The sequence below is a fragment of the Pogona vitticeps genome, chromosome 2, assembly GCF_051106095.1.
Source record: "Pogona vitticeps strain Pit_001003342236 chromosome 2, PviZW2.1, whole genome shotgun sequence".
Classification (NCBI taxonomy): domain Eukaryota; kingdom Metazoa; phylum Chordata; class Lepidosauria; order Squamata; family Agamidae; genus Pogona; species Pogona vitticeps.
In genome coordinates, this window is record NC_135784.1 from 77,949,471 (window position 1) to 77,961,620 (window position 12,150).

At 44.8% G+C, this 12,150-nt stretch overlaps 1 protein-coding gene across 3 annotated transcripts in view; it reads left to right on the top strand.

The window, feature by feature from the left end:
* GLYCTK (glycerate kinase) overlaps positions 1-11,944 on the top strand; it is a 38,699-nt gene extending 26,755 nt beyond the window's left edge. For all 3 annotated transcript variants that reach the window (XM_020803867.3, XM_072989777.2, XM_078385462.1), the window contains exon 5: positions 8,769-11,944. In XM_020803867.3, coding sequence (XP_020659526.3) covers positions 8,769-9,668 — 900 coding nt within the window. In that variant the 3' untranslated portion in view covers positions 9,669-11,944. The remainder of the gene's footprint in view (positions 1-8,768) is intronic.
* Positions 11,945-12,150: the final 206 nt, after the last annotated feature.

Below are 12,150 nucleotides of genomic sequence, written 5' to 3' on the forward strand. Positions count from 1 at the left end.
GTCTCTCCTTGCCCCCGGTCCTGATTAGAAACAATTGTTTTCCTGGTCCCTGGTGTTACATAACAGCACTGATGTTACCTGTCTGTCATGGGTTTGGAGGGAAAGTTCCATCCTATGGGGAGTGGAAGGCGGGACATCAGGAGGAGGGGCTGTACTGTATAAATATGTGATGCCTGTGTGGTGAAGAGGAGATGCTGAGACAGACTGTGAGACACTGGGTTGGGACGAAGCAGCAGCTGGGGAAGAAGAAGCTGTTGTGGGAGTCTGGGTGTCTGACAGGGTACTACTGTGTGTCAGAGTACCAACCTGATAAGTTCAGGTGTCTGTGGGTTAGCCAGAACTGATGGGTTCAGGGTCTGTGCTTTAAGTTAAAGGTTCTAGGTGAACCAAACTGTATGCTTGTGTGTGTGAGAATAAGCCACGTTACTTTATTTTATTCACCTGATTGTTTTATTTACCCTGTTTGTATTTAAAATAAACCTTATTCTTTTGTTGTTTAAAAATCCATCCCTGGTCTGTGTGACTTATTATAGGGAATGGTTGGTGGCAGCTTAGTAACTGTGTGATAGATCCCAGTAGGTCTGGGTTTGTCACATTGATTGGTGTCCAGCGTGTGGGATACGACTGGTCCAGTTGTCCAGCGGTCCAGCAAAGCCTTGGCAAGTGTGCCCAGAGCAAGGGGGGTCTAGTCAGGGACAGTCTGAGGCGCGTAGGTAATCTTCTAGGTGTACCTCACGGGGAGGTGCGCTAGTAGAAGAACGTGCCAACTGGGGAGACTTAGATTAAGGTGCTCTGAGGCAGCCTAGTTTTGGCGGGAAAACGCTGAGGCAAAACTGCGTAGCAACAGCGAGCTAGCTTGCCAGCTGAGAGGCCCAGCAGAGGGGGGTAGGCTCTGACTCGATACTGTTGCAACTTTAGTGCTGAAGAACAGCAGCAATCTCTAGGGAGAGCTGGTTCTGAGGCAAAGAGGAAAAAAGTGGTCGTTTTATTTTGAGGCTTGACTTTTTAAAGCAGCCTGTTCTGAGGGGGGATTATGCCCTTGACTCGAAGCCAGATGGCCGAAATGGGTGACGTGAAAGACCCCCAGATTGACCAAGGTTCTGAGGATGAATTTGGCTCAGTGCAAGGTGATAGCACAGGAGAACAGAACCCAGAGCTCAGAAAAATACTCATAGCCCAACAGCATGAACTGAGGGTGAGGGAAATGGAGGAAAGGGAAAGAGAGAAACAGCGGCAATTTGAATTAGAGAGAGAGAGAGAAAGAATGGAAATGGAGAGGGAGAGAGAGAGAATTGCTCTGGAAAAAGAAAGAATGGCGTTTGAATTAAGAAAACTGGAAATGATGAACCAGAACAATAATAATAATAGGGATTCTGAGGGAGGCCAACTGTCTAAGGCTGACCTGAAGAAATTCCCTGTGTACCACAAGGGAGATTGTCCTGAGGTGTTCTTTTCCTTAGTGGAAAGAGCGTTTGTGGACTTCTCAGTGAGGGAAACTGAGAAAATGACCATCATGCGGTCTTTAATCAGTGGTAGCCTGGCTGAGGTTTATGCCGAGATGCCTGAGGAACGGATGAAAGATTTCGCAGAGTTTAAAAAACTGGTGTTTGCAAGACATGGGATAAATGCAGAGCAGCTGAGACAAAGGTTCAGGTCCCTCACCAAAAAGCCAGAACAGACTTTTACCCAAGTGGGGGCCCAATTGGTGAGGCTGCTTGAGAAATGGCTATCGCAGGAGGGGACAGAGACCTATGAACAGCTTAAAGACTTGATAGCCCTGGAACAGTTCTATTCAGTTCTGCATGGGGAATTGAAATTCCAGGTGAGGGAAAGGAAACCGAAATCTGTGGCAGCAGCCGCAGAAATCGCGGATTTTATCTCCCAAATAAGAAAGCCCTTGGGTGAGGGGAAATCTGTAGGTAAACCCAAAGAAACCTACAGCAAGTACTCTCAGGGACCAGGGAAAAGCCAGCAAGGGGGAGGGGCCCATGGTGAAGGGAAGCCCTCAGGCATGAAACCAAGCCCTCAGAATTTGGAGGGAAAACCGAAACAAGAGGAGAGAGAATCCAAATACACTAGAAAATGTTATTTCTGTCAGGGAAAGGGTCATCTAATCTCAGAGTGTGAGAAATTAAAGCAGCTAAAAGGAATGGTGCCTCAGAATTCTAGTGGGACCAAGCCAAAAGCTGTGTTCTGTGTCCAGAAAGAGCAAAGCTCAGTGTCACAGAGGGAGCCTGTTGCCATGGCTACTCAGTCTGGAACAGCCACCTATGCTGATCAGGCTGAGGAAAATGGTCCTCTTATAGAGGTAAAGCGCTGCTTGCTGATAAAAACAGATTCTCAGTTGTTTGAGACAGCAGGGGTGGACGTAGGAATACTTGACCGTCAGTATAGGGGGCTGCGGGACACGTGTTCCCAGGTAACCCTGTGCCATCCAGATATCATCCCTAGGGAGTTTATAATCCCAAATGAGAGCATGAAGGTGGCAGGGATTGAGGGGCAGGTAATCTCTCTGCCAGTAGCAGAGGTACCTGTCAACTTTCAAGGCTGGAGGGGAGCTTGGCGGCTAGCGATTTCATCGACTCTGCCAGCAGCCGTGCTCGTGGGAAATGACCTGGCTGAACATGTGAAACGGGTGCTAGTGATTACACGCTCACAAGCCACCACAGGGACAGTTCAGGGGGGTACTGATGAGCCAGAGACGGAAGCAGAGGGGAGTTCAGAAGCTGTGGTGGAAACCTTAACCACAGACAGCAGATTTGGACAGGAGCAAAAGGCAGACGCCACTCTCCAAAAGTGTTTTGAACAGGTGACTGATGCCCAGCTAACACCTGAAACCCCAGTGAGATTTCTGGAGAAAAAGGGGATTTTATATAGAGAAACCCTGAGGAATATCTCAAAAGGGGGAGATGGGATCAGAAGTCAGCTGGTGGTACCTGAAAAGTATCGCCCCATGATCTTACAAAGGGGTCACTCTGACATGTTTGCTGCACACTTAGGGGTGAAAGAGCCCCTTGATTTGATCAAACAAAATTGGGAGCAGATCACCCAGGATGACCCACAAGACGTTGTAACATACATAGACACCTTGATGAATGACCTAAGGAGAAATCTAGAGCTGGCAGCAGAAAACCTGCAAGCTCAGAAGGTCAGACAGAAAACATGGTATGACCACAAAGCTAGAGAGAGGCACTTTGACCCAGGGGAGGAAGTGCTTTGGCTTAGGCCCTGCAGAGAGAATAAACTGCAGCTCAAATGGGCAGGACCATATAGGGTCATTTCCAAGATGTCAGACCTGAACTACCTAATAGAGCAGGAGGAGAACCAAGCAAGGAGGGTGGTTCATGTGAATGCCCTAAAACCCTACTACAGAGGGGAACAGAGAGTTTTATTCGCGATAAAAGCAGCTGAGAGTGAGGAAGCTGAATTACCCTTCTGGGAGGGTAGAGGGGAAGTAAAATACAACCCAGAGGAGGTAAAGATCAGTCCTGCACTCACCCAAGACCAGCAGCAAGAACTAAAAATGCTGCTTAGTAAATATCAACAGGTGTTTTCCAACAAGCCGGGGATAGTGAAGGGAGTGATGCATCGGATCCACACAGGAGATGCACCCCCGCAGGCAGTATCCCCATACCGAGTAACGGGACCCTATAGGGACAAGGTGCGGAAGGAGCTGGACGAGATGCTTAGGGAGAACATAATCGTCCCCTCTTCTAGTCCTTGGTCCTCTCCGATAGTCCTTGTGGACAAGCCTGATGGGAGCATTAGGTTTTGTGTTGATTACAGGAAATTAAACCGTGTAACCACTCCTGATGCCTACCCAATGCCCAGGCTAGACAACCTGATTGAAACCATAGGGGGTTGTCGGTTCATCTCATCATTGGACCTGGTAAAGGGATATTGGCAATTAAGAATTGATCCCAGGGATCAAGAAAAGACTGCCTTTTGCAGCCCTTTTGGTCTCTATGAGTTTCGAGTCCTGAGCTTTGGTCTCAGAAATGCACCAGCCACATTCCAAAGGCTGATGGACCAGACCTTGGCAGGGCTCAGTGACTTTACAGTGGCCTACATTGACGACATAGGGATCTTCAGTAATACCTGGGAAGATCACCTGATACACCTGGAGTTAGTGCTGCAGAGGTTAAGTGCAGCAGGGCTAACGGTAAAGGCCAGCAAGTGTCAGCTGGGTAGCCCAGAAATAAAATACTTGGGTCACATGGTAGGGGGAGGAATGATAAAACCCCTGGAGGCCAAAATAGAAGCAGTTCGTGATTGGCCCAGACCCAACACCAAGAAAAAAGTCAAATCATTTCTTGGGTTGGTGGGCTACTACAGAAAGTTCATCCCGAGGTTTAGCGAGATTGCGGCTCCGCTGACCGATCTGACGAGGAAGAAGGCTGATGACCGCATCCCGTGGACCAGCGACTGTGAGGCGGCGTTCCAGAGGTTGAAGGAGGCGTTAATCAACTATCCAGTCCTGCGTGCTCCAGACTTCGACCGGGAGTTCATCATCTACACCGATGCGTCTAACAGCGGGGTAGGAGCAGTTCTGTGCCAGGAGGATGAGAATGGTGACCAGCATCCAGTGTCCTACCTGAGTAGGAAACTTCAAAAAGGTGAGAGACATTTGGCAACCGTGGAGAAGGAGTGTTTGGCCATAGTCTACGCGATCCAGAAGGCCAAGCCTTACATCTGGGGAAGACATTTTATTCTGTGTACTGACCATTCACCATTGCAATGGTTAAAGACAATGAAAAGCCACAATAGCAAACTTATGAGGTGGGCTTTGAACTTACAGGACTATGACTTTGAAGTGAAGGTGGTCAGAGGGTCAGTGAACTGTGTTGCTGACGCCTTATCAAGAAGACCTGAAGACTGAAGACGGCGAAAGAACATGGACTATATGTATATAATGGTGAACAAAAAGTTAAAATGTACCTGTGTTTTGAATTTGGGTTTGTATGAATAAAGGTAAATTAATGTAATGTATATGGTAAAATGTTTAAATGCATATTTGCTATGGTTAACTTGGAGTGTAAGTATATGTAAGTATTATATGGTATGTATAAATGTTGTTGTGTATTTTATGCAGGTTGTTTTTTGGTGAAAAGCACGTTAGCTTTCCCCCTACAAAACAACTTTTAAAGAGGGGAGGTGTTACATAACAGCACTGATGTTACCTGTCTGTCATGGGTTTGGAGGGAAAGTTCCATCCTATGGGGAGTGGAAGGCGGGACATCAGGAGGAGGGGCTGTACTGTATAAATATGTGATGCCTGTGTGGTGAAGAGGAGATGCTGAGACAGACTGTGAGACACTGGGTTGGGACGAAGCAGCAGCTGGGGAAGAAGAAGCTGTTGTGGGAGTCTGGGTGTCTGACAGGGTACTACTGTGTGTCAGAGTACCAACCTGATAAGTTCAGGTGTCTGTGGGTTAGCCAGAACTGATGGGTTCAGGGTCTGTGCTTTAAGTTAAAGGTTCTAGGTGAACCAAACTGTATGCTTGTGTGTGTGAGAATAAGCCACGTTACTTTATTTTATTCACCTGATTGTTTTATTTACCCTGTTTGTATTTAAAATAAACCTTATTCTTTTGTTGTTTAAAAATCCATCCCTGGTCTGTGTGACTTATTATAGGGAATGGTTGGTGGCAGCTTAGTAACTGTGTGATAGATCCCAGTAGGTCTGGGTTTGTCACACCTGGTACAGCAGAAGGCACAAAGTCGTTCCCCTGCAGCAACTGTGTACAGGATGGGTGGGGAGAGGAAGAGCTTGAAGTGTGGATTTATGGGGCATGTATGCCTGTACTCCACCCTCTTCTGTGGGGCATCACCCAATGGCACTGTCCCTGAAGGCTTCTGTGGAACCTAACATGGGTCCCCATACCCCAAATGTTGCCCATCTATATTGTAAGTAATTAGTAGCAAAGAATGGAGAGGGGCAGCTTATTGTCAATTGCTCTGGATGATGACCAGCATCTACTTAGCCCTCCTGAAACATTGAGAGATGTGTGTATAGCATGTGACAACAAATCCCTGACTACATGCTCAGAATAGACTGTGCTACAAGTATTATTCTGATGACATATCCTTGTAAAAACGGGGCTGTCTTTGTTTCTTTGCAGGAAAGAGAATGTAAGAGGACAAGGAGGGGAGGAATGTAATAGGGAAATGGGAGACCAGATGACTGCTAGGGAGCCATGCAAGGCATAGAAATGTGCCTCTTTGTCAGTTGGCTTTCATGTGTCTCCTTTAATTTTGAAAATTTTGCCACACATTCTTGCATACTCCCTGCGCCCCCCCCCCCCCGGCTGCTGCCTTTGTGTAAGCACGAAGGCTCAGAGGTGGCCTTTTCAAAAACGAATAGCAAGAGAATCCTGTCTGTTAACTGGGCAGAATGCTTTAGGGAGCTTAAATCCTGCATTAAAAATCCCAAAGCATCTGGTTAAAAAAAAATCCTGGTTTGTTCAAAATAATGAGTTATGCAAACTGAGTAAAAAATATAGAGAGCTGCCCAATGCAAGTTTTACACAAACCAGGCATTGCTTTATTTTAAGAATGTTTTTTCTTTTTTGTTTATCTGAATGCTTTTTTTTAATCTTATAAATTATAATAGATTGAGGAAACAGCTGTTTCTCAGCAATCTGAAGGCCAGAAGTCATTTTTGTCAGGGTAATTGGATTGAAGATGGACCCTCATTTTGTATGGCAAACACGATTGTTTCTTGTATACAGCAATGATACAGAGAGTTGTGGGGGTTTTTTGGTTGTTTTTTTGCGGCAGGTGCACAGTATTTATGCAGTCATGTCTATGTAATTCACTTCCATTTTGCAGGAGGCAAGGAAGAAAAAGGGAGATGAATGATCTTGTTGTCTCCTTGTACTTAGAGCCAGGTGTGCTTAGAACTCTGATTGAGAATCTTTTCATAGAACAAAGACCTCCTGCTGGCCTTTTGGGTTCAAAAAGTTATTTCAGACATACATAATCTATTGCACAATACTAAATAACACAAATAAGCAATTCAGATTTCTTATTAAAATGTCTTAGTTTATGTTGTAGTTTCAATTTTATTTTATCAATGCATTAACAAAGTGATTTTATTTGTAAACAAGGGGAAATAATTTTAGCATCCTTCCATTTTTGAACCATGCCCATGTGTTGCACAAGATATCTCTCTGGGACCAGCATGTCCTCCACTTCAAGAAAATGAGGAATTTGTTATCTGCCATCAATTCACTTCCCGCTTATGGTGACCCTACAAATGAGCAACCTCCAAAATGTCCTGTTCTCAACAGCCCTGCTCAGCTTTTGTAAACTCAAGCTTGTGCCTTACCTCAGTGGTGTGGGCATCTGGCTATGGAGCCAGAGGTTGGGAGTTTGATTCTCCACTGTGCCTCCTAGATAGAGGCTGGACTCGATGATCCATATGGTCCCTTACAGCTGTGCAGTTCAAAGGTTATTATTACTACTTTAGAGAGTCCATCTATCTCATATTTGGCTTCCTCCTCTCCTGCTGTCTCCCACCTTTCCCAGCGTTATTGTCTTTTCCAGAGAATGCTGTCATTATGTGCCCAAAGCAGGACAGCCTCAGTTTCAACATTTTTGCCTCCAGAGCTAGTTCAGGCTTGATTTGATCTATGACTCACTTGTTTGTCTTTCTGATAGTCCAGGGTATCTGCAAAACTCTTATCCAGCATCACATTTCAGATGAATCAGTTTTTTCCTGTTAGCTTTCTTTACTGTTCACCTGTTTAAAACTTCTTTATGAACTAGGAAAAGCAAATCTGTACTGTGTGAAATGTGAGATATATTCTGACCCTAGTGAGAATTTAATTGTCTTGTGAGGTATAAAAATGGCCCATGCCCTAAAGAGCATGTGGGAGTGCAAAATCAAGTTCGGCTCCAAAACTCAGATCCAGAAAGGACAAAGTAGAAAAGAACAAAGCAAAGCAAAGCCGCCTTCTACTGATGAATATTTCATGCCCCCAATGAATTCCATTCCAGACCCCTTTTCCATCACTGAAGAAACTTTGATTCCCCTCCTTATAAGCAGAGCAGACCATTTCAGCTTTTCCGTATCACTGTGCACCAAAAATGGCATAGAACGCTTTTTGTCCAAATGCATTACATCAGCTAGGATGAAGAAAAATACCCAGTGGTAAAAAATAATGTTTTGGGGAGGGGATATTGTTTGTATGGGAAAATCTCTATTAGTAGCTGAAATTTGTGGAAATTATTCACCACAATGCAGGTGAAGATGTCACACAACAACCTATATCACAAGTCTACTCCCACCCATTTTCTACAAAATGGGGTTAAAGAGTGACATAAAACTACCTGGGGGTTATGATGACCACCTGCAGTTTTTGGAGGGCCTGTTTGTCTATTAAATGTTGCAGAGCCTTACCCAAAATGTACTTTCCAGTAAGTAAGCCCAACTGAATTTAACTGGGTTTATATGTTAGCAAGATTAATGAGGATTCCTGCCTCTGCAGTGGAGCATGAAGTGCCTCCACTGACAGCTGTCGCCTCTGAGGTGGTGTGAGGGGAGAGGCTACGGAAGTAATGGCTGTGCTGTTTGACCTCTGTCAGTTTTTTTTCACCCATGCAAGGGCAACACTTGCTATTGAGAGTCACCACACGATTAACGTGTGAGGATGATCTTCCCCTCTGTTGTAGGGAAACCCCAAATCCAAGGCAGGCACAGCCAAACAAGAAGGATCTCTTGTGTGGCATGAAGTAGATTTACCTCCTAACTTTTTGGCTTCTAGGTGCTGAGCCTCATCCTCTCTGATGTCATTGGGGACCCTTTGGACATCATCGCAAGTGGCCCCACGGTCCCCAGCTCTCACAGCATCCAGGACTGTTTTCAGATCCTAGCCAAATACGATCTGCTGAATGACATGCCCAAGTCTGTGCGGACAGTGCTTTCTGGCTCACCCGTCGGGCAGGTCACCCTGAAAGACTTTTCCCATGTCCGTAATGTTGTCATTGGTTCAAACAGATTAGCTTTAGAGGAAGCCAAACACCAGGCAGAGAATATGGGTTACTTCTGTGTGCTCCTGAGTGATGCAGTGTGCGGGGAAGTCGGCACAGTTGCCAGACTTTACAGCCTGTTGATTCAGCTGGCTTGCTTGAGCACTGCGAGAACTGCTGAGAATGACCCTTTAAAGGGCAAGGTGGAAGGAATGCTCTCAAGCCTTGTGGCAAAGCTGGCAATCCCCGGCTTCCACTTTAGAGGCCCTTTGTGCGACTCCCAAGTGGGAAAACCCATTTGTCTTTTGGCGGGTGGGGAAACTACTGTGCAGCTTGAAGGACATGGGAAGGGTGGGAGGAACCAGGAACTGGCTTTGCGAGTGGCCTTGGAGCTGCACAGAGCTAAATCCACTGCCGAGGGCCAATTCCTTGAGAAATATGAAGTTGTTTTCCTGAGTGGTGGAACCGATGGGCAGGACGGGCCAACAGAGGCTGCTGGGGCCTGCTGCAGCCAAGACCTGGTGGACGAGGCTGAACAAGAAGGTTTCAGTGTGGAAGATTTTTTGAACAACAATGACTCGTACACGTTCTTCACTATGTTCCAAAGTGGGCGACACCTTTTGATGACAGGCTTGACCGGCACAAATGTTATGGACATTCACACCATTTTAATCAGAGCCAGGGGAAGAGAGTGATGCACCACATATTCTTTTACTATGAAAGAAGAGCCTCAAATTGTAGGCAGCTCCGGGCTGCATAAACTGGCAAGTGCCCCCATCCACACATCAAGGGCATCATAGAAGGTTAAAATTAGACCCATGATGGATACTGCATTCTATTTAATTAGGCCAGCTATAACCATAGCACCAGCCTCTGGAAAGTCTCAAGGTGGCATTAGCACCTTACTGCTTTAAAAAATGGCATATTTCATTTGGGATAATAAAAAATGTGTGCTTTTACTTACCTTTTTAATGATTTCCATGCCAATAACACAGAGAAAATAAATTTAAAAACCTGTAAACATAGTTTGGTGCTAATAATATAACAAAGGCAACAAGGAGAGCACCAGAATATCCATGAAAGTAATAAAGGTTCTATAAAGTCCTCTGAATACGAGTACAAAGTGCATATCTCTAACGATGTGTCTGATGGGTGGGGGTTGCATGGCTTTATGTGCATTTATGTGTGTGTAAACCTCCCAGAGTAGTGGTATGCCACTAGATGGATAGTATAAAAATGCAGTAGACAAATAGGTAAATAAATAATAATCCAGTACTGTAGGAGAACAGCCAGAAGACTGTACAAGGAAAACCTATTCAATTAGAATGGTTAAGAGTTGTTGTTTAATCGCTAAGTCGTGTACGACTCTTCGTGACCCCATGGACCAGAGCATGGCAGGCCCTCCTGTCTTCCACTGCCTCCTGGAGTTGGGTCAAATTCATGTTGGTAGCTTTGATGACACTGTCCAAACATCTCATCCTCTCTCTTCCCCTTCTCCTCTTGCCCTCACACTTTCCTAACATCAGGGTCTTTTCCAGGCAGTCTTCTAAAGAGATGGCCAAAGTATTGGAGCCTCCATTTCAGGATGTCCTTCCAGTGAGCACTTAGGGTTGATTTCCTTCAGAATGGATAGGTTTGTTCTCTTTGCAGTCCAGGAGACTCTCAAGAGTCTCCTCCAGCACCACAATTCAAAAGCATCAATTCTTCAGCGGTCAGCCTTCTTTATGGTCCAGTTCTCACTTCCATACATTGGTACTGGAAATACCATATCTTTGACTATGCGGACCTTTGTCAGCAAGGTGATGTCTCTGCTTTTTAAGATGCTGTCTAGGTTCGTCATTGCTTTCCTCCCAAGAAGCAGGCATCTTTTAATTTCGTGGCTGCTGTCACCATCTGCAGTGATCATGGAGCAGCCCTGGTGAACCATTTCTGAAAACTGTAATACCTAGAAATACCTAGAAAGGCCTAAGAATGGTTGTTGTAAGTCAGACTGATTGAGTGATGGCATGCAGTTATAGTTGTTATGGTACTACCAGAAAAGGACCAGGGTATCAAATGTGGATTCCTGTGTACCATGTATTGTACAGGTTGTTATGTGTTTAAGTGTTCTGTAGGCTGATCAGTCACCCCCAATAGTCCCTGGTAAATGATATTAAGGCAATCTTCATTCCTGTCTCACACTGACCCATATCTAATATGGCCTCTGTTAAATATATTGAAAATATTTTCTCACAGAATCTAAAATATCATTGAATGTCACATTTGTTTTCCAGAAAAATGTATGCTTTTGACTTTTCATCTTTAGTTTTGCAGTAACTGAGCACTTCTGACTGTAAGCCCAAGCCCTATGTAATGTTCCTGTTGGAGAAAGAAAAAAGGTTTTAGGTAAAGGAATACACTATTATTCTAACATTAATCCCATAAGTGCTGGTATGATTTAGTGGTTTGAAGCACCTGATTGTGGAGCTGCATCTAGTAGTTTGAATCCTTGTTCTCCCTAGCAGAGAAACCATCAAGATCTGGCATGCACACTGGTTGAGTTATGGTCCCTTCCCACTTGGTGAAGATATATAGTCCCAGAATGTTGCCAGAAGGAGGGATTGGTAAAACACATTGAATACTTTATACGGAGCGTTTCCATATTTTGGGATTGATTTGGTGGCAGACAATTATTAATAATAATCCTACCCATGGCTCAGCTTTTGGAAGTTACGATCTCAGTCATAGGATTCACTTGTTTTCTACTTCCTGAATAAGCATTTTTCTTCCTTTTGAGAATTTTGCCATGAGACTTTAAAAGTACTGGCCTAAACCCACATACGTCCCAACCTATTTGCTTCTATAGTGCAGTTGTACTATTTGTTAATGTCTTAAGGATTTACATCTGTTCACCACCAGTTTGTACTATGTATGTTTTTCTGCCTGTATCTTGACTTGTAGTAAAGCAGTGGCAGCTTGCCTGCATGACGTATTAGTGGGTTTCCCTACCTCATGGTTTGATAGTGAGAATTTCTTGGGCCCAAACATGACAAAATGGATCCATGACAAAAGGGCTTAGAAAGGACCCTCCTGTTTACTTCAAATGCATTGAGGACATGCATGGTAACCTTTGATCTTGGTTTTATTACTGTAGTAGAAGAGGAGGATGTTGTCACCTTTTACAGGGAAGGATGGTAT